The sequence below is a fragment of the Camelina sativa genome, chromosome 6, assembly GCF_030686135.1.
Source record: "Camelina sativa cultivar CO46 ecotype springtype chromosome 6, ASM3068613v1".
Classification (NCBI taxonomy): Eukaryota; Viridiplantae; Streptophyta; class Magnoliopsida; order Brassicales; family Brassicaceae; genus Camelina; species Camelina sativa.
The window spans coordinates 6497669-6519229 of NC_141885.1; the positions used below are offsets into that span (position 1 = coordinate 6497669).

A 21561-nucleotide genomic window follows, 5' to 3' on the forward strand; every position below is an offset into this window, starting at 1 on the left:
AATAATATTTTATTTTTATTAAAAAATAGTTCTGCGTTGTACTGCGTGTGAATATCTAGTCACTTACATGTACGGATGTACCCAATCATGTCTAACTCGCCTTTACAATCTTTTTGCTACGGTTGGACCGGTTTAAAACTACTTCCACGAACTGTGAGGTGAATTTACAAATAAGCAAAAATAAAGGGACGTATTACAAATAAAGAAAAATGATCCGCGACAGAACAATACAGATGGGTGTAATCGAACAATACCGTCATTCATACCGACAACATATTAAACATAACCCCTGTTTTAAGAATCTCCAATCTAAATTTTGTGCTTCAAATCGACGCAAGTCTTCATCACCCACTGTTTCGAATTCTCAGTTACTAAGGGGTTTTTTTTTTATCAGTATGGCTACGACTCGAATGGTGAGGGTTGCGCAAGATGGTTCTGGCGATTACTGCTCTGTTCAAGACGCAATCGACTCGGTGCCTTTAGGTAACACTGTTAGGACTGTGATTCGTCTCTCACCCGGGATTTATCGGCAACCGGTTTACGTGCCCAAGAGGAAAAACTTCATTACCTTCGCCGGAATCTCACCGGAGATCACGGTTTTGACTTGGAACAATACGGCTACGAAGATTGAACATCACCAGGTACTCGTTGCTATTTACATATCTTGGTGTTTTGATACGGCTCTGATTTGTTTTGTTTTTTTGTGAAGCCGTCTAGAGTCATTGGGACTGGTACGTTTGGGTGTGGGAGTGTTATTGTTGAAGGTGAAGACTTTATTGCTGAGAACATTACTTTTGAGAACTCTGCTCCTGAGGTATTCAAAATTAAGTCTCTTCCTTTTTACATCTTCAGTACTGTTCAGATTAGAATCAACAGTTGAGTATGGTTTAATGTTACAACTGATTAGGCTTTGGAAAATGTTAACTTTCTTATGCCGTTACACTTAAATTAGGCTTTTAATCATTTCTTATGAAATGTTGTGTGTGTTAAATTTTATACTAGTAATGGTTTATGAATATAGGGATCAGGACAAGCTGTGGCAATACGAGTCACTGCAGACCGCTGCGCTTTTTATAACTGTCGATTTCTCGGCTGGCAGGTTTGTTCAGCTGTGTTTTTATTATATAGATTACGTCAATTGTTTGTGTTACTCTATTGAGTTGTGTAAGTGTATTACCGATTGTCGGCTGGCAGGCACTTTTATCCGATTGTCATGCAAATACTGGAATCTATGTACTTGTGTAGTTTAGATGTGGCTTATAGCTGAATGCAAACTGTGAAAATGCAGGATACGTTGTATTTACATCATGGGAAACAGTATTTGAAAGACTGCTACGTCGAGGGAAGCGTGGATTTCATATTTGGAAACAGTACCGCGCTTTTGGAACACTGTCATATTAACTGCAAATCTCAGGGTTTCATAACAGCACAAAGCCGGAAAACATCTCAGGAATCTACTGGTTATGTATTTTTAAGGTATGGCTTCACAGTGTTTTTTACTCACCATCTCGTACAGCTTCCACATTCTTCTAAGGAAACTCAGCTTCTACAAACTTTTTGTTGGCAGATGTGTGATCACTGGAAATGGTCAGAACGGGTATGTGTATCTCGGAAGGCCATGGGGACCATTTGGGAGGGTGATCTTTGCATACACTTACATGGATGCCTGTGTGAGAAATGTAGGTTGGCATAACTGGGGAAACGCAGAGAATGAGAGAAGTGCTTGCTTTTATGAGTACAGGTACACATCACCTGACATCTCTTGACTGTAACTAGTTTACCATAAAATAAACAGTTTGTGATGATACTCTTTTGGATGTAAAAACCTCAGGTGTTTTGGCCCGGGTAGCTGTTCGTCTGGACGTGTTCCGTGGTCAAGAGAACTGATGGATGACGAAGCTGGACACTTTGTGCATCATAGTTTTGTGGATCCAGATCAGGACCGGCCTTGGTTATGCCTGAGAATGGGAGTGAAATTACCTTATTCGGCATAGAGTACTGAAAAAAAAATGTTGTTACCTCGGCGAGGCGTAGAATAACGAAGGATCATGTAGAACCTACTGTGTACCAAGTATCAAAACTTGGGATTATATTTTGTTTAAGTGAATAAGTTGCACTAAAAAACTTAGATCTTCCATAGAATGTCATTTTATTACACTACTCTTCATGATTTCTTCTTGTCAAACAAATGCGTTTTGTACAAGTAAGTAGAGTAATTATGCTTTAAACTTAGGATAATGGCAAAATGGGCATTTGGTCTAGTGGTATGATTCTCGCTTAGGGTGCGAGAGGTCCCGAGTTCAATTCTCGGAATGCCCCAATTTTAGCATTTTCTGTTTTTTTTTTACCACACTACGAACTAACAGCTTTTCACTACTCATGTTAACTTATTCTATCTTCCTCTTGATTAGTTTTTACAAATTTTGATGGGTTTGGTGAAGAACATAAAAACAAAAGATTCAGAAGAGCATCCTCACCAGTCAATTACATCATGTTCAATCAAATAACACAGAAGTCAGAAGTAGACTCGAGCTCTAATTTCAATATTAGATTCTCGGAATCACCATCCACAAAATCGCAATTATAACCAGAGTAACTCGAGAGAGAGAGAAGGAGAAGAGACACAAAGAGAACACAACACAAGTTGTTCAGCAACATAGATTTTGGCCAGGCTGGTAAAGAGAGAGGCTTCACCTGGTGAGTTTGAAGTATAAGATCAAGATAATGGCGAGGACAAGGACTGTGATAATCGCACCGATAGTCCATTTGTTCCTATTCATCCTCCTCGTCATCGCTGTCAATATTTTCTTGCTCTTTCCCACGTTATCATCAACTGCATGAAGCGTTTCATGGGCTCGTAGGAGAGACTGTCTCTGGCCGTGCAAATCCTGAAGGATTGAAACACCAATCTCTTCAGTCTCCAACATTGTTCTCCTACTGTCTTTGACTCTGTCTGTGGATCGGCCTAAACGCTCTGTTGACATCATCAATCTTGATCTTTGATCAGCTGAAGCCTAACCCATTTGTTAATCAGTCAAAGAAATCAAAATATGTTTTTTAAGTACAGGATCAAGATTTGACGTATTGAACAAATCTCTACGTACCGTCAATGTGTCAGCCCTACCAGCTTCTAGTAACTCATCTCGAGCAGTAGCGTTTAAGTTCCCAGATGTGATTCTCTTCACTTCAGTCTTGAAATTGTTAAGATCGGATTTGTATTCCCTTAATTTGACAAGGAGGCTGGATTTAACATTGGGTGGAAGGCTTCTTGCCTCAAGGTCCATTTTCTTAACCTGAAAAATAACAAAGCAACCATCAATCACATTACGGGACTATGGTAAAACTTTCATATCCCATTAGAGCTATGCAGATCACATACCAATGCTTCTGCTTCCTCAACCCCAGATTTTATATCAGATAGCTTCTGCTTCTTTTGTTCTGCAAATTAGTAAAGTCCACACTCAATTCATATTATGAAAAAGGGAACAAATTCTGGCAGGTTATGATCTATTCATACTAATAACAAAGTTGGTGAACAGCAGGGACGTCTAAAACAAAAGCAAACATCATAGTTGGAGATCTTAAAGAAGCTTCTCTATTATTCTATTAGTCGCATTCACAAGCTACATATAACTACAAAAAGATAAAAATTGAATATACCTCCATCATCAAGGGCATTGGGTGAAGTACACTTCTTAGAGAGATTTGCAGAAAGCTCACAGTATTGCCTCTCATATCTTTCAAACACAAGACTCATCGTTCCAAGGAAGCAAAAAGGTCCCAATGTAAAATCAAAGCGAAGATCTTCAAAAACAATACAAGAAATTAATCTCTAAAAAACAACCTAATAATACACCACCACCATGATATCTATCAATCTACATTTGAGCTAAATCGTTAAAATTAACATCGAAATTGAAGCGATCATGAAGAGAACATCGCCGGAGCAAAAGCGGATGTGAAATTAAGGGAAATTAGATATATGGAGACCACAGGTTAAAGATAATTAGGAGAAAGAGGGAATTAGGTTTGCGGAGGGGAGGAAAGAAAACTAACGAACCCGAATCGATCTGCAGAGAAGAAGATGACGACGGAATGTGGATGACGCGGAGATCCGGCCAAGACAGACAATTCTAGACAGAGAGCTCTGAAAAAAGAGAGATTTTTTTTTTTTTTTTTTTCATGAAAAATAAATATATATTTAAGGTTATTATTCAGTTAATGAGTTTTAAGAAAATGATATTTGTATATTTTGTCATTCAAAACAGTTTGTTAAAATTATATGAAATCTGCTGTTTTATTCAAACAATAAAAAATGTTTTTGAAAATGAGTTTTGAATAGAATTTTAAGAGATTTCATATATATTTTTAATTGAAAGCATTCATTAGAAAACTGTATTGGTAGAGGTAGAATGTAGAGAAATTTTATTCAAAACTAGGAGATATCGTGTGCTTTCACATGTCAACATTTAAAAAAAAAAAATACTAATATAATAATTTATTTTTCAAAAAATTATTTTGTTTGAGACAATATTTATTTTAATTGTTCTGTAAATCTATTAGTCTTTTTGAATACTAATTATTTTAGAATATTATAGTATTTTATTTTTTTGACCTATATTACAGTTTTATATTGTTTGTTTGTTGTATTTGCATCATTATTTTGTGAAATATGAAGTAGTAGTTTTAATATTATAATTGTAAACAAATAAAAATTATTAATTTATCATCTATATACATTTAGTTTTACCAACCTGCCAATGTGAAAATTAAAACACACATTTAAAAAAAAAAAATTTAAATCACGACATATACAGAAAAAAATTCTGTATTTTACTAATCATAAGTATTATATGAAAATTCCAAAAATTTGTAAATAAAAGAAAATAAAGATGATAGGAGAATCATAATTTGAAATCTTAACAAAATCTTCAAAATTTAGTTATTAAAAATAATTATGTTGTGTACTTGGATATACAATCTTGTTTTTGAAATTCTGATTGATTTATATTTTAAAAAAATTATTTAGTAATTTTTGTCCATAATTTATTAGAGAGAGAAAATATATATTTTTTGTTTTTCTAGATTTTTTTTTTATATTTGATCTGTCAGCATTTTTTATTTTTTTAATTAATTATCTTTATTTAATTAATTAACTAAGATTAACTAAGTTTTTTCTAATGACAATTGAATGTAATTTTTTACATATTTTAAGGTTAGTTTCATATTTGTACTTCCCAATTAATATAGTAGGATATTAAATAAAACTATATCAGTACAATTTTGAATCATAATTTGAAATCTTAACAAAATCTTCAAAATTTAGTTATTAAAAATAATTATGTTGTGTACTTGGATATACAATCTTGTTTTTGAAATTCTGATTGATTTATATTAGCTTATGTGGGATGTTGAACATATTTTATTTTGAGATCTAGATAGTCTCTGAATATATGGGTTTCAATGATTTCTTCTCTAATGCAAGAATTTTCAACGCATATCTAAAAAAATCTGTAACGCCCGTGAACTGAATTCCAGTTTCGAAGGATGGTGTCGACCGACACCAAGAGGGTGTCGGTCGACACAATGTTGTTTTAAGATTGTCGGTTTGATTTGTTCTCCGGTTTTTTGTGGTTTAGTGGCTTTGGAGAAACACTTAAGATCCCTATAAAAAGGAAGACGCCTTGTTCGGTTGAGGGGTTCCTTTCCCCAACCGTTTTCCTGCCAAAGAGAAGAGAAGAGAGATTTGAGGATCTATAGATGTTAGGGAGGTGAGGAGTCGGATGCGGGGATGGGAAGGAAGGGGAGTGGTGATGATGTGGCGTTGAGGAGGAGGGGGAAGCTCTGCTGGTGGTGAGGTGCTTCTCCTTCCTCAGATTTAGTCTTTAATCCAAGGTAAGTGGTTGATGTTAGGCTTATCTAGGGTTTTGGGATGATTGGGGTAGATTTGTCATAGGTAAGATGGATTGAGAAGAATCCATGGGTTAATTTTATTGTTGTTGTCATTGTGAATATGTTGGGTATGTGCTTAATCGTTGGGGAAAGAGTATTGGTCGTGGAGTTAGGTTGTGATGGCCGAGAGACATGTTTCAGACACCTACAAACATACATCGAGAACTGGTTTGGGATGGCTACTTCGAAGCAACGTTTGGAGGATGAAATAATGTCTGATTTAGCTGAAATTTGGTGGAAAACTTCGTGGTGGTATAAGATTCATATCTAACGGTGAGTTTGTAAAAAGATTGGTTGGTTTGTGTTTTAGTTAAGTGTTTGTATTGTGGTATGGCATAGACGGTTTTGTAGTAAGGTTGAGGTGTCGAGCGACACCAAGTGGTGTCGAGCGAAACCAAGGTGGTGTCAGTCAATATCAGTATGTTGTTGCATGTTTGGGTGATAGAAGGACAGCTAGAGTTAGGTTTGGATGAAAGGAGAGATCGACAGAAGTGATGTTGTGGCCGCTGGTGTCAACCAACACTAGGAGAGTGACGTTCGACATGAGGTGGAGGTGTCGTTTGACACTAGAGGATTTGATAGTGAATTGGAGTATTCGTGGGGAAATGTTGTATGTGGCTGGATGAAATCAAATACTCCAGCCCACCTCTCTTTTTACTCAGTCACCATGGGTGGCTGGTTGTACGACTCAGTAACTATATGAGGTGGGATTTGGGTGTATATTTGGGAGTTTTTGTAAGGAGCGATTTCTATGCTGGTTGTCTCGTTTGAATAATGGTTATGATGAGATTGTTTCCCGTGGATCCTGTGTGAGGTTTGGGAATCTGGGTGCGATCGTTTCAGTTTGGTATCAGAGTGTATATGGTTCTAAGACAAACTCTATAATGGTTATAGACTTGTCTAGGTCTTTTAGATGTGGTAATTTCTATGAAAAAAGCACAGAGATGTTGTTGAGATATTTGATCCTGAAGTGATCAAGTAGGAAAAAAATTGTTCGGTGTTCGAGAAGTTAAGTCGGTCATTGTGCTAAGTTAAGTCGGTGACCTGTAGAGTGGTCATAGATAAGATGATTAATTTTCAAGGATTTTTGTTTGGTCATGTCATTGTGCTAAGAGAATATGCGGGTTCTAAAAATGGGAAGTTTTATGAATAGTTAAATTTTACCTATTTTTGGGAAGTGGGTGGATAAACAGCTTTAGTGGCAGAGATGTTTCAGAGTTGGCCTGAAGAGTTGTCATGGGGTGGTGATATTCCGGTGAGGGAATATGATGGTTGGTACGACATTGCGAAGTTTTACGTAAACTAGGGGAGGTAGTTCCGGTCGGGAGATGGTTATAGACGTTATGACTTGTTTGCTCATGAGGGGATGATTAGTTCCCCGGAGCGGATGAGTAGTTCCCCAGGTATCAAAATCACAAGGGTGACGATCCGAGAGTGAGACGGTATGGATCGAGGATGACGGTCTGAAAGTGCCGGCGGTGCAGTACGAATGTTGCGACCTGAGAATGTATGAGTGAGAAAACAAACAATGTCTAGGACGTGGATATGAGCATAGTAACTAGATGTAGACCTCAGGGGTCGAGATTGATCTCGTGTTATGGGTTCTACTGACTAGTAGGGTCAGGGTAATGTGGACCGTTGGATCACGTAGATGTGCGGGATGTTGCCACAGTTGCACGGAGAACCTTGGCTAACAATATTCAGTCTGGTCGAAGGATATGCGGGTCGTGCTAACGGTTGCATGGAGGTCCTTGGCGGATGGACGATGTTGCGGGATTCTAGGATGAATACTTGTTGGTGGGTGGGAATTGTAACGCCCAAGAACTGAGTTCCAGTTTCAGAGGTTGGTGTCGATCGACACCATGTTGTTTTAAGATTGTCGGTTTATTTCGTTCTCCAGTTTTTTGTGGTTAAGTGGTTTTGGAAAAACCCTTAAGTTCCTTATCAAAAGGAAGACGCCTTGTTCGGTTGAGGGGTTCCTTTCCCCAACCATATTCCTGCCTAGAGTTGAGAAGAGAGAATTGAGGATCTATAGATGTTAGGGAGGTGAGGGGTTGGATGTGGGGATGGGAAGACAAGGGAGTGGTGATGATGTGGTGTGGAGGAGGAGGGGGAAGTTCTGCTGGTGGTGAGGTATTGCTCCTTCCTCAGATGTAGTCCTTAATCCAAGGTAAGTAGTTGATGTTAGGCTTATCTAGGATTTTTCATAGGTAAGATGGATTAAGAAGAATCCAGGGGTTGTTATTATTATTGTTGTCATTGTGAATACATTGGTTATGTGCTTAATCGTTGGGGAAAGAGTATTGGTCGTGGAGTTACATTTTGGTGGCCGAGAAGTGCTTGAAATCGAATTCGGGTCGAGTTTCAGGTGTTGTGTCGACCCGAAGCATCTAGGAATAAAACTAGAGATCTGTTGATTTCTCAAAATATCAGAAATCTAGGATTTGAGAAATTTCCTCTTAAGAGTTTTCGCAAAAACTCTTGTGTTTGTGAATACTCTTCATAGTGGTTTATCTAAACCTCTTCAACATTTAGATGGGGTCGGATCAACCTTTTAAACTCAATTTTACACTAATTGTGGTACAATGATCGTGAATCACCAATTTTAAAATGCAAGCAATTACTTGATTTTTTTCAGGAACGCAACTATTTTTTTTTGTATTATAAGTAAAATAAGATTTAAGAAAATACTACATGAAATTAACTTTTTCATGACATAACAATAAGCTACAAAACATTATTTAACATCGACAGTTGCTTTAATAATATTTTGTACATTAACAAACAGGATAAGGAATACCACAAAATTTTAGGATTTCTTGAGCTTTTGGAGAAGTTACGTATTTATTAAAAACTGGGTTCTTAATGAAATCACAAAAACATGGTTGTTGTGCTTTCATTTCTTCATAGCACTTTTTTGTTGGTTTCTCTCCGTAAAGTATTGGAGGTACATATCCTGTGATCTCAATTTGGTTGCAAGGTGGTTTCACCGAATTTTTGAACCCTTGTGATTTGATCGGCACCATAATTGACATGAGGACTACAACAAATGTGATGCAAACTAATGTTGTAAACTTCATGTTTTGACTTTCTTTTCAATTCCAATGATTTTTTTTGTATTAAAGAGTTTATTTAAGATTTTTATTTATTGTGTTTAGTGATAATAAATTTATTATATATATCCTAGAATCTGAAATTGTAACTGAAAAAGTGAAAGATTGTGCAATGAATGTTTAGATTCTTTCTCATTATAATTTGTTAAAATTATTTAACAAAACTAATCCAAGATAACAAACTGGAAAAGCAAAACATACAATGTATGTCAGTTTTAACTTTATTAGAAATTGTTTTTTGGATTAAAATACTATATTTGTTTATGTGAATATTTAATATGAAAAGGAGATATTATTATTATTATCATCATTATTTATTATTATTATTATTATTATTATTATTATTATTATTAGTATTATTATTATTATTATTATTATTATTATTATTTGAGAAGACAAAGAAGACATATGAATATGTGAATGTAAATCCATGGCCAAAAAGAAAAACTGACTTTATACATTTTCTTTGATAACTTTTTATTTATTAACCAAAAAAGACAGTATATTAGTTATATTTACAAAACACGTCCACTCTAGGTAGTGAAAAGACCCGCTCAAAGAAGAATCTTGTTAAACTTAATAAAAAGTAAAGTCCAAACCAGAGAGTTATTGATTGGAATTTAAAAAGAGTTTTAAATACTTTAAATGTTATGTAAACTCTGTTGTTATTAGATCAATATTTTGTTAAACTCTATTTAAATTTGGTGTTATTAGTTAGTGATTTGTAAAAAGTTATTGAAAGTCTTAACAAATTTAGGTTATTATAAATTTTTTTGTTTTATTCAATTAAAACAAAAGAATCTAGTAATGTTAATGAATTGAATAATTATACTATTGGTTCTAAATTTAAGTATGATATCTTTCAGTTCTTCTAGTAGCACAGTTAGGGGCCAAAATTTTGATGATGTAAAATGACTTGAAAGAATGTGATGATGATGATCACACGAATCAGAGTTTCAATAAGCACAAAACACCATTGCTACTTAAAACAACATTTTTAATTTTGACACAGTCATTCTTTTTCCACGGGCACTTATTTCCTAGCTGATTTTCATCTTTTATAGGTTTGTTGTTGTTCTAATTTCTAGTTTAAATGTATTATTTTTTCGTTTTTATTCCAACTATTTAAGTTTTCAAAATTCAGAAAAAAAAATTAAAAAAAAAATATTTTGAAAGAAATCATCATATATGCAATTTTGCTATGACTTATAGTCGCCAATCCCATAAATGCAACACGATGTAGCTCTCCATTGCTTCAATCAATACATATGCAATAGAGTAAGCCAACGACAACATACCCATTTGTAAAGAATGTCGTCATCATCTCCTAATAACTTCCCAAAATGATCTTCGTCATTTATATCATCATCACTCCGACTAACATAAAGAACAACAATTCAAGCTGGAATAAAAAAGCTAACTATAGCGTGAAATATACTGTCATTGTAATCATCATGCCCCTTTAAATCTTTTTTCCATATTCTTATTCTTGTAACGCCTGACCACCATCTTTTAATAGCTCCGTGAGTCCATTTTTATCCGACAACCGATTTGCTACGTGCGAGATATTTTAAAGCTTTATAACCGTTCTTATAAAGCACCACATGATCTTTCTCTGTGTTTTGTTCTCACTCGCACAGTTCCGACAGTCACTTCCCGGAAGATCACCCATCCTGAGACTACTCTAGCATTAGCACGCTTAACTGTGGAGTTCTCTCAGGACCTTTGACCGAAAAGATAAGTGCAATTTTGTGACATAGATGGCTAAATTGATACTTTTAAACCACTCTGCAAGTCTCTGAAACTGGGGTGTCACAGTTCACCCCCACTTACAGATAGCAACGCCCTTGTTGTGCACTAAGACCGTCACCCCCGACGGTGTGAGCCTACTGGACGTACACTTGTCTAGGTTCGGCTCTAATACAACTTGTAACGCCCCAAATGCCACCTCTTACTAGGCCCCATGTCCAATAGTTCATGGACCTACCTTCCTTAATGGCCTCACGTCCTCTCACTAGGCCCGTGAGTCTATCTCTATCCGACAGCCGGTTTGCTACTTCTGGGAGATTTTAAAGACTTGTTGCCGTCCCTACAAATCACCATATGATCTTTCCTTGTGTTTTGTCCTCACTCGCACATTTTTGACAGTCATTTTCTGGAAGGTTACTCATCCCGAGACTACTCTAGCATAAGCACACTTAACTATGGAGTTCTCTCAGGACTCTTGACAAAAAAGATAAGTGAACTTTTGTAACATCCACGAACCAAATTTTTTTGGTTTTAGGAGTCGGTGTCAATCGACACCAAGGAGGGTGTCCGTCGACACCAAGGAGGGTGTCGGTCGACACCAACAATTTGGGTTCGCCGGTTTGTTTAAATTTTTCGTTTTGGTTTGGTTTGGTTAATTTAAAACTAATAATCGGGTTATTTAAGGAGGAAGTCTAACTAGGTCGTGGATTAGAGAGTTGTGTTGTAACAATCCGTCCCGTGAACCCCACTAGCCTCACTGCTAGCTGCCCAAACGGACCTTCTGTGGACCCCACTAGCCTCACTGCTAGCCGTCCCAACGGACCCCAAGCTGGTCTTGCAGGGCATCGATCCTAATCCATCACTGTGGACATCCCAATCCACCAGTAGGTTATTGGTGCGCCATGCATTCCTCGAACCCTGGTCCTCACCTTTTATCAACCTTCCCACAGGACAAGTTGCCACCAATTGACCATTTGATGGCAAATTGTCCTTTGGGAAGGTTGTTAAAGGGTGGGGACCAGGGTTCGAGGAACGCCTGGCGCACCAATAACCTACTGTGGATTTGGATGAGTAGTTCCATTTGCCACGGTGAGGGGTTAGGATTGATGCCCTGCAGGGCCAGCTTGGCGTCCGTTGGGACAGCTAGCAGTGAGGCTAGTGGTGCAGGTCAATTGGTGATAGTTTGTTCTGTGGGAAGGTTGTTAAAAGGTGGGGACTAGGGTTCGAGGAACGCCTGATGCACCAATAACCTACTGGTGGATTTGGATGTCCACAGTGATGGGTTAGGATCGATGCCCTGCAGGGCCAACTTGGGGTCCGTTGGGACAGCTAGCAGTGAGGCTAGTGGGGTCCACAAACGGTATGTTGGGGCAGCTAGCAGTGAGGCTAGTGGGGTCCACGGGACAGGTTGTTACATAAAGGGCAAGCTTGGGGTCCGTTGGGACGGCTAGCAGTGAGGCTAGTGGGGTCCGCAGACGGTCCGTTGGGGTAGCTAGCAGTGAGGCTAGAGGGGTCCACGGGATGGGTTATTACATAAAGGGCCAGCTTGGGGTCTGTTGGGACGGCTAGCAGTGAGGCTAGTGGGGTCCACGGGACGGGTTGTTACATAAAAATCAATTTTTATCTAAGCCTGAGAATCCTTTGTTTTACTTGTTTTGTGGCTGTTTGTGTTGTTTCCTTGTATGCTTTTGGTTGGGTTGTGTTTCCCATGAGTTTCCATGACTTTTGGGTGAGATTCAAACGATTTGGAGGAGATAGAAAATGGTTCTTCGACTTTCGGCTTCGAGTAGATCGTGTCTGCGGAGTTGGTGTCGATTGACACCAGGTCGGTGTCGGTCGACACCAACTTGTTTAACGCTTGTGTTCCTGGTTTGTTGTGTTTGTTTGTTGATTGTTAAACATTGGTTTTTCAGTTGCTTGTGTATATAGCCCAGTAGATGGGAGGATTACCTTACTAAGTATTTGTAGTAATACTTACGCATCTCAATTGTTGTTTGTGATGTGCAAGTATGTGACATGGAATCATGGCGATGAGGAGGAGAATGATCTAGGTTCTCGGTTATTGTGTTATGGTTATGTTATTGATGTTGGAACCTTGGATAGAGTTATGCTAGGTGGTTAGATATAATGGTTTGGAGTGTTATTGTATTGGTGATATGTTGGTTATGTATTGTTGGTATATTTCTGCTGTCCATATTAGTTGTTGTTGGTTTATTGTTGAATTGTGGTTGGTTGGTTTTATTAAGTAGTATGTGATACTTAATTATATATTGATATTATTAAAAAAAAATGGGTCAGGTTGTTTCAACTTTTGTGACATAAGTGGCCAAATCAATTCTCTTAAACCTCTCTACAAGTCTCTGAAACCGGGGTGTCACAATCCTCATCGATGATTCCTTCAATAAGCATTTGTTCCCCTTCTCGGAGTTAAAGTTAAAGATTATTACACTTCTTTTTTTGGATTTTTTTCCACGCGAGCAGCTTAAGCGGGATTAATCGTTGAATTTTGAATTATAGAGATAAAATAATTGTAAAAACACAAAATGTTAATAAAAATAATTAAATTACAAACCAATGCCACATTATTTTAGAATCAAAAGAGAAGATATGTGTGACACCCCGGTTACAGAGACTTCGAGAGAGGTTTAAAAGAATTGATTTGGCCACTTATGTCACAAAGGTGCAATTCTCTTTTCAGTCAAAGGTGACTGTCGGAACTGTGCAAGTGAGGACAAAACACAAGGAAAGATCATGAGGTGATTTGTAGGGACGGTAACAAGACTTTAAAGCCTCTTAGACGTAGCAAACCGACCGTTGGATATGGATGGGCTCACGGGCCTAGTGAGAAGATGTGAGGCCCATTAAGGAAGGTGGGCCCATTGACTGGGAGTGGACATGGAGTCCACTAAGAGGTGGCGATCGGGGCGTTACAAGTGGTATCATAGCCGAAAGAAGACAAGTGTGGAGTAGAGTGGGCTCACACTGTCGGGGATGACGGTCTTTGTGCGCAATGAGGACGTTGCGATCTGTCAGTGTGGGTTAATTGTGACATCCCGGTTGTAGAGACTTGTGGAGAGGGTTAAAAGAATTGATTAGGCCACCTATGTCACCAAAGTGCACTTATCTTTACGGTCAAAGGGCCTGAGAGAACTCGAGAGTTAAGCGTGCTTTAGCTAGAGTAGTCGCAGGATGGGTGACCTTCCAGGAAGTGACTATCGGAACTGTGCGAGTGAGGACAAAACACAGGAAAAGATGATGTGGTGATTTGTAGGGACGGTAACAAGTCTTTAAAGCCTCTCGGACGTAACAAACCGACCGTTGGATATGGATGAGCTCACGGGCCAAATGAGAGCACTTGAGGGCCATTAAAGAAGGTGGACCCATGGACTAGCAGTGGACATGGGATCCACTAAGAGGTGGCGGTCGGGGCATTACAATAAGAGATAGCTCATGACAGTATAGAGGGGTAATTATATAAAGATACAATGATAAAGATTTTGTTGAGGTTTAGATCAACTAGATAATGCAATGTGTCCAATCAATCTAATATAATAAAATAGATTTACACCATATAAAAAACTCTATCTATCTGCCACATGATATTTTTAGATATTCTATTTTATTTTTTAATTTTTTATCTCATGTGTATGCCAATTGAGGTATGGACTATAAATGGTTAATTGACCAAAGAATTTTGGCGTCTTCTATAAAGCCTTCCTTCTTTTTCTATCGCCTCTGTATAACACTAACGTGAAAGATGTTGCCCAAAACAGAAAATAAGAAAAGCCATTAATCAAGAAATGGAAAGAAAAAAACCCTGATTATCACTTTAAATTTGAAATCAAAAACCACGAAGAAAAATACAAACACATTGAATATACAAAGGATCGCAAGTAAACCACTAAATCAAAACAAACACAATTAAATGCCCAATAATTACAAACAAATATATGACCACAATCAAACTGAATATACACAAAATTTTTATTTACACAAATTAATATTCAATAAAAATAAAAAAACAGAGTTCCTTAATAAAAAAAACCATATAAATCCGTAAATAAAAATAAACTCAAACAAACGGGCTGTAATAAACAATACTAGATTACAGCCCGTAATAACAAAAAAGGCTGGAAAAATAATAAAATATATTCATAAAACAAACAATACACGACCTATAATACATCGGTCGATGCAAGGTTGGTTCTATGCAGAGTAGTTTAAGTTAAACGCTGCGTTTTGGGTTAGAAAACTCTTAAATCATGTTTAAAAGGGAGTTTTGTCGCCATTGATCGAGTATAGCCGCTTTTGGGAGAAAAGGAAAAGAGAAAAGAAATACTTGGTTGTTCTTGAGAGTTCTTGGTGTTTTGAGGCTATTCCTGTAAAGATCTGTAGCTGGGATAATTGTAGGAGCTTTATAGGAGTGTTTTCTTTCCTGTTTAAGGTTCAGAATATTCTGTGGCAAAGGTAAGTACAATACCATGACTTATCTAAGCTTGAGATATCTCTGATCTGTTTGTTTATGTGTTATGTGGCTTGTTAGAACGTTAGTTGAGACTTTGTGAGGCTTTTTTGTGGCTTGGGATCGAGTTTGTTGGTTGTAGGAATGGAGATCCGGCGAGAAACTTCAGAGAAAAATGGTGTTCGGCATTTGCGTCGGTTTGTGCGTTGGTCGATGCAATGCGAGGACGGTGCGGATTGACCTAAGAGCATCGATCAATGCCATGTGGAGGCGTCGGTCAATGCAATTAGGGATTTTGTGTACTGTTGAGCATGGGTCGGTCGATGCAGTTTGAGTGTCGGTCGATGCAAGTGAATCTTGCGTCGGTCGATGCAAGCTTGTGTCGGTCGATGTAACCACAGTTGGTGTCGGTCGATGCATAGGTTGGTGTCGGTCGATGTGTTGTCCTGGTTTGTTGTTGTTTGGTTATTGATTGTTTGTTGATTGTTAGAGATGTCTCTATTGCTTGTGTGTATAACCCAATAGATGAGAGAATTGCCTTAGTGACTGACTATAAAATACTCATGCATCTCAATTTATGTTTGGAGTGTAGATAAAGGCAAAGTGTGATCGTGGAATCAGGACAATGAAGAGGAAGATATTCTAGTGGCTCGTTTGGTTGTTGTGTGGCTTCTGTTAGGTTACTAAAGTGGAGTCCTAGAATGTTGTTTAGGATTGCTGGTTTTTGGTACACCAATACCAATAACCAATATTGGTATGCCCAGTAGTTACAAAAAAACTATATGACAACAATCAAACTGAATATACACAAAATCTTTATTTATACAAATATAATATTCTATACAAAAAATACAGAGTTTCTTAAATAAAAACCACATAAATCTCCAAATAAAAAAAAAACTCAAACAAACGGGCAGAACAAAAGATAACCACACCTATCACAAATAATCCATAATACAAAAAAAACCAATATTTCAATTAGCATCTACTGAGGTATTTTCCCTTATAATAAAAAAATATCTCAAACACTAACACTAAAACAGAAAGAAACAAATATCCATACACTTTTAAATAAATAAAAAAGGTTTACGGATTTTACATAATTTAAAAAATGTGTAAGAACGAGTACTATTGATACAAAATTAAAAATAAATAACTATATTTTAATATATATATATACTACTACTATATTAATATAACCCACGCAACTTACCTAGTTAGTTTATATGTGTTGATAAGTGGCTCCTCACAAGATCACATAAAATATATGCATGGAGTCAGACAAAGTAATCCGCTATACCCTTATTAATGTGAACCCAGGACGGCCTAAAGGCTCACATGGAGTTCTAAATCGTGTACGGACGGTCGTTACGGACGGACGGATGGACGCTGCGGATGGAGAGTCACTGCGGATGGTCAAACAGTCGTTGCGGGTGATCGGACGCAGATCTGCGGTTGCAGATCGACGTATGGCCTTCGAACTAGTTGGCTCTCTTCAAGGTTTGATGGGATGGAGGGGATCGACCGATGAGAAACTCGACTCGGCGATCTCCGGAAGAGATGGACGGATGGGAGAACGTCTCAGTGAGAAACTCGACCCGATCGATTCTCAAAGAAATGGACGGAAGAGACGCGATGTACTAACGGATGTACGGACGCGACAGATGGAAGGGTGAATTGATGCGATGACACACGGGAGATGGCACGGCCAATGATACGGTTAGACTAGGGGATTACAAACCCGGTTCGTGAATCTCCTAGGGTTTCTCAAGAGCCAAGTCCCGGACTTGGGCTAAGGAGAGGGGTGAGACAAGAAACAAAAATTCTCTCTTTGGAAATCCTTATTCAAGTCTTATTCAAGTCTACCTTTTACAATGAGGGTTTAGACCTTTATATAGGCAAGCTTACATAAAGGGGACACTAAAAGCCTAGACGCGCGGCTATGATCAGAACCATACACTTGGCCAAAAAATAAAAGCAAAAGCAAAAGGAGAACAAAAACCATCCAACGGTCATAAGAGAGTTCAAAGGAAATAAAAGAAAGGAAGGAAGGAGATAGGATTGCCAAGTCATTGGCTGGATGTGGTGGATAGAATCTTCACTTCCTTGGCCCATTGTTATGTCAATGTAATTTTCCAAGTCATGAGCCCAGTGGGAACGAAGTGAAGATGCACTAGAGATCGCTGCCTCGTTAAAACCCCTTCGGTAAATCCATTGAGACAAATCCGAAGTAGGTAAAAGAGTACAGCTCCTTTTTATGACTTAGGGATGTCTTCACACTAGCGTGATGGTGAAGACACGCGTATCAAGCATCCCATAGCTGGTCGCATGCCATGAGCCATTGGTGTAAAGGTTGGAGCTTGGCCTAAAGCTGTCCATTAGATGACCTTGTTTGGCTCCTCCTTGATGATCCGTAGGGACTGGTTGATGCTACATTGTTGTTCCGAGACAGATACTTGCCGCCTACGCTAGCTGATGAACGCTAGTACTGATTGTCCGAGCGTCCAAGAGGTGTCCGGGTTCGGTGCGAGCCTTCCTGGCCGAGTGTCCGATCCCGTGCTCACATCACTTATTTGTATATTAATTGAGAATTACATTTATAAAAATAACATTAAAGGTATAAGAAATTACATTAGAATACCAATAGAAATACTACAAAAAGGATATGATCATTAAGGGTAATTAAGAAAATTTAATTAGAGTTGACAAAATATTAATTAATTAAATTCATTGCAAAGAAATTTTTTTTAGAGCATGTGGAGAGAATAGTGAGTCTATTAAATGAGAGATTTTGAGAACCTCTCTAGATACTTATTTTATAATTGTAACTGTATATTTATTTTTTAATTTTACTCATAATATAATTTTTAAACAAAAATAAAAATTTACTAAAATAATATATTTGAGAGACTATGATGGGTTCTCACCACTACATATGCTGGTAGAAATATTCATTCAGTTAAACAAGTAAGATTTTTTTTGATATAGTATCATAAATATTATCTGATTTTATACACTTTTTTTGGGTGAAAACAATAAGTAAAGCAAAAAAAAAAATCAGATATTTTTAAAGATTATGAATAACACAATAACAAACGGGTTTATTTCAAATTAAATTTCAAATAAAATGTTCAGGGTATGAAACAAGATTTTTATAGTGATGTGAATGATGATGTATGCAATGGTGAGATATGAATGGAATGATGGATGGGTGTTTCAATTCCCCTTATGCTATTGCAGTACAAGAGGTATCAATCCTAAATGAGTGTTTGTGAACAATTAAGATATGCATATGAATCTAAGTTAAGACAAGTGTAAAGATTGTTTGTCACTAACAATCCTAGGAAGAAAATGTAAAATGCAGAAAATAAACTACAAGAACTAACAACTAGAATGCAAATGAAACTGAATGATTGAAACAGTGATAAAGCAAGAACAGAAACAGAGACTACTACTAATGAACTAATGCAAGATAATTAATGAACTGAAAACTAAATGTATGCAACTGGAATGAAACAGGAATGAAACAAGACAAACACAAATCATAGACACAGAGTTCTGAGGATGAACTCAAGCAGCACTCGACCGAGTGTAGGTCGAGTGGGTGGTCGAGCTAGACTAGACGCAGAAACAGAGCAATGCAATAAAAACAGAGTAATGCTAAATCCAATCAAACAACAAGCAAGCAACAGGATTAAGACTAAGATTTCAATAAACAAAGAAGGTCCTGAGGATGGATTCATGGGATGGACTAATCATTGTGGTTATCTAACTTGGTCAACAAATCTCAAGCAAACTTTGAGCTAACCTCTAGACATATTAATCTAAGACAAGTTTCTCCCACTCTCATGGTCAAGAAACAATCAAACCTATGCAATTCTAGACTTGTTCTCACACAGTAAAGAATCTACACAAGCATGCATTAAGCAATACATCTCAAACCAAATAAGACCTCTAATCTCTTAGCAAGCCTAATGGTAAGCTCTAGATCTAGCCTTATTTATGCTTCCTAAACATTGGTGTGATGCTAAGAAGCTTGAAATCAGACTCTACCCTCTCAGATATAGAATCAGCATTAAGATCATCTACCCTAGAAGAGATCTACAACAATCAAGCTTGACCAAGTCACACAAACCACAAGATCAATCCATCCTAACCCATCCTCAAGATCCTAAGGAAACTACTCACAACAATACATGGTGATCAAAGTCAAAAACCCAGAAAATATTGAAACTTGCATTATTAGAAAGATTAAACAAAGATCTTCAATATTGATGAAAGGATGAAACTCAAATTCTCAATATCTTGAAAGTTATAGAACCAACAAAATATAAGAATCTAGTCTTCTTTTATAAGGAAGTACAAGATCTTAAAAATAAATATGCAAAAGGAATAAAACTAAAAAAGGTAAACACTAGGTTTAGGGAATATCTAAAAAGTTGCACACTTTGGTGGCTGCAGGTACAAGGCCTTATATAGGTGAGGAGGTGGAAGCCCTAAAAATAGAAAAAGTCAAAGTAGTCAACGGCTCGGTCAACTCGACCAGTGCTCGGTCGAGTCCATGGTCGAGCTGGCTTCTCTCGTGCACACTCCACTCGGTCGAGTCCATCTACCCACTCGGTCGAGTCCATCTACCCACTCGGTCGAGTCCATCTACCCATTCGGTCGAGTGCTTGGTCGAGTTGGACTCTGGACCTTGGTTCTTCAGCCTTAACTCTCTTGCTTTCCCTTCAAGATTGCTTCGCTTCTCCTCAGGATTGTTTCCGTGCTCCTTAAGCTCCAAAATCACCTGTTTATGCATGAAAAGATGCAAATGTAATGCAACTAAACTCTAATGCATGATTAGTCCTAAAGCTACACAATAATGGCCTAAATGGATAGCAAAAGATGCAAAAGTTGTGAATAAACTAAGGGAAAACAAGGTAAAATATATGAACATCAACACCCCCAAACTTAGTCTTTGCTTGCCTCAAGCAAATAAACAAGACATAAGAAGGTAGATGAGGTTTGAAAGTGGGATCTCAGCTCCTAAAGCTTGCAAATAGACTATCTAGAATCAATGTCCAAGTTACTAGTACTATGATGCAAGTTGAATGAGCTATACTTAAAGACTTTAGACAAGCATATCACAACCTTCACTGATTTGAGCCTTAGACATCCACATGCATTCAAATCAACCATTTCCTTTAACATTCATTAATCAAGAACATGAATCAATTCTATGCAATGATTAAACTCATTTGGCTTGGCAGTAAAAGGTTTAGAGACAATGATGGTCTCTTTTTAGAGTAGGGCTTATCAATATCAAGGTTCTCTAAAAAAAATGGATTGAGCTTTAGAAGAATGCTAAAGGTAAGAACACTTAGACACATACAAGAACAAAACCTTGTCTACCCAAAGGCACCCAAAGTGTTTATCCTATCAATCTAAACCCAATTGGTCCTAGTGCTACCCTTTAACTTCTTTTCTTCTTTTTCACCCTTTTCTCTTTTGGTTTTAAAGTCTTAGGAGAGGTTTCTTATTTGATATTTCTAGTGGAATAGAGGATTCTTATTTATTTGCTATGGTTCTCTTTTCTTCTTATTCTTAAGACATATAAGCATTTTGCTAGACTTCTTTTTTCTTTCTTTCTTTTCTTTAACTAGAACCATCTTTAAACAACCTTATTCTTCCCATTCTTTCACTAGACTTTAAATTTTCTTAAACATATTCCCCTCCTAAAGACTCTAACCTTTTCTTTCTCTTTTTCCTCTTTTCTTCTCATAATAGCCAAGTCCCAAACCCAACAAGTGAACCACCTAGTCCTATCTAGTTTGAAAAATGCAAACTAGAACTACACAAGGCTTTACTCTTGTCAGTTCAAACCTAACACTTTCTACCAAGCTCAATCCCAAAAATAGGCCTCACACTCACAAGAATAAACATGGCTTGAAAGAAGGTTTGGTTTAGGGGTAGGGGAACTGATTCTTAATGAGGAAATCAGCTACTTGGATCAACAAGAGTGGTAAAAAGGAAGAAGATGATCCAAATATGTATATGGTATCCATGAGTTTAAAGCAATGCATACATTGATAGTTAACAGTCAATATTAGGTTCTTATAGATAGGAAATGACATCAAATCACAACATGCTTCAATTTAGACCAAATGCAATTCAGGAATTCAAGGCTTGGTTCAATCTTATGCTTCTAACCACTCAACTAGCATCAAAGTACTATTAACTTGGGCATTGATCCTAGTCTAGTGAATTAAGCAAGCTAACAAGGAAAAACTCATCATAGATCCC

General features: G+C 37.4%; 2 protein-coding genes and 1 non-coding gene across 4 annotated transcripts; 2 read left to right on the forward strand and 1 right to left on the reverse strand.

Annotated features, from left to right (window-relative positions):
* The first annotated feature begins 234 nt into the window (after positions 1 to 234).
* LOC104773014 (pectinesterase 31) lies at positions 235 to 2230 on the forward strand. The gene is made up of 6 exons (XM_010497563.3): positions 235 to 641; positions 710 to 814; positions 1022 to 1099; positions 1289 to 1476; positions 1568 to 1741; positions 1832 to 2230. The coding sequence occupies exons 1-6, from the start codon at positions 396 to 398 to the stop codon at positions 1992 to 1994; spliced, it is 954 nt and encodes a 317-aa protein (XP_010495865.2). The 5' UTR covers positions 235 to 395; the 3' UTR covers positions 1995 to 2230.
* Positions 2231 to 2247: 17 nt separating this feature from the next.
* TRNAP-AGG (transfer RNA proline (anticodon AGG)) lies at positions 2248 to 2319 on the forward strand. The gene has a single exon. It is a non-coding gene; the product is annotated as a tRNA-Pro (tRNA).
* A 139-nt stretch (positions 2320 to 2458) lies between these two features.
* On the reverse strand, positions 2459 to 4310 carry LOC104773015 (vesicle transport v-SNARE 13). 2 transcript variants are annotated; one of them, XM_010497564.2, is made up of 5 exons: positions 4061 to 4310; positions 3661 to 3804; positions 3380 to 3438; positions 3105 to 3293; positions 2459 to 3014 (listed from the first exon to the last, which is right to left on the reverse strand). In XM_010497564.2, exons 2-5 carry the CDS (start codon positions 3755 to 3757, stop codon positions 2691 to 2693), a joined length of 669 nt encoding a protein of 222 aa, XP_010495866.1. In that variant the 5' UTR covers positions 3758 to 3804; positions 4061 to 4310; the 3' UTR covers positions 2459 to 2690. The 2 variants fall into 2 exon arrangements, with proteins under 2 accessions (XP_010495866.1, XP_087312437.1); XM_087456311.1 differs by having other exon boundaries at positions 3125 to 3293; positions 4061 to 4201.
* Positions 4311 to 21561: the final 17251 nt, after the last annotated feature.

Excerpts from the sequence above, each read along its gene's own strand:
- LOC104773015 (XM_010497564.2), bottom strand. The coding sequence starts at position 3,757 with ATGAGTCTTGTGTTTGAAAGATATGAGAGGCAATACTGTGAGCTTTCT. Across the intron at positions 3,439-3,660 it reads CAATGCCCTTGATGATGGAG|AACAAAAGAAGCAGAAGCTA; the intron begins GTATATTCAATT and ends ACTAATTTGCAG. Across the intron at positions 3,294-3,379 it reads TTGAGGAAGCAGAAGCATTG|GTTAAGAAAATGGACCTTGA; the intron begins GTATGTGATCTG and ends GTTATTTTTCAG.
- LOC104773014 (XM_010497563.3), top strand. The coding sequence starts at position 396 with ATGGCTACGACTCGAATGGTGAGGGTTGCGCAAGATGGTTCTGGCGAT. Across the intron at positions 815-1,021 it reads TTGAGAACTCTGCTCCTGAG|GGATCAGGACAAGCTGTGGC; the intron begins GTATTCAAAATT and ends TTATGAATATAG. Across the intron at positions 1,100-1,288 it reads GTCGATTTCTCGGCTGGCAG|GATACGTTGTATTTACATCA; the intron begins GTTTGTTCAGCT and ends GTGAAAATGCAG.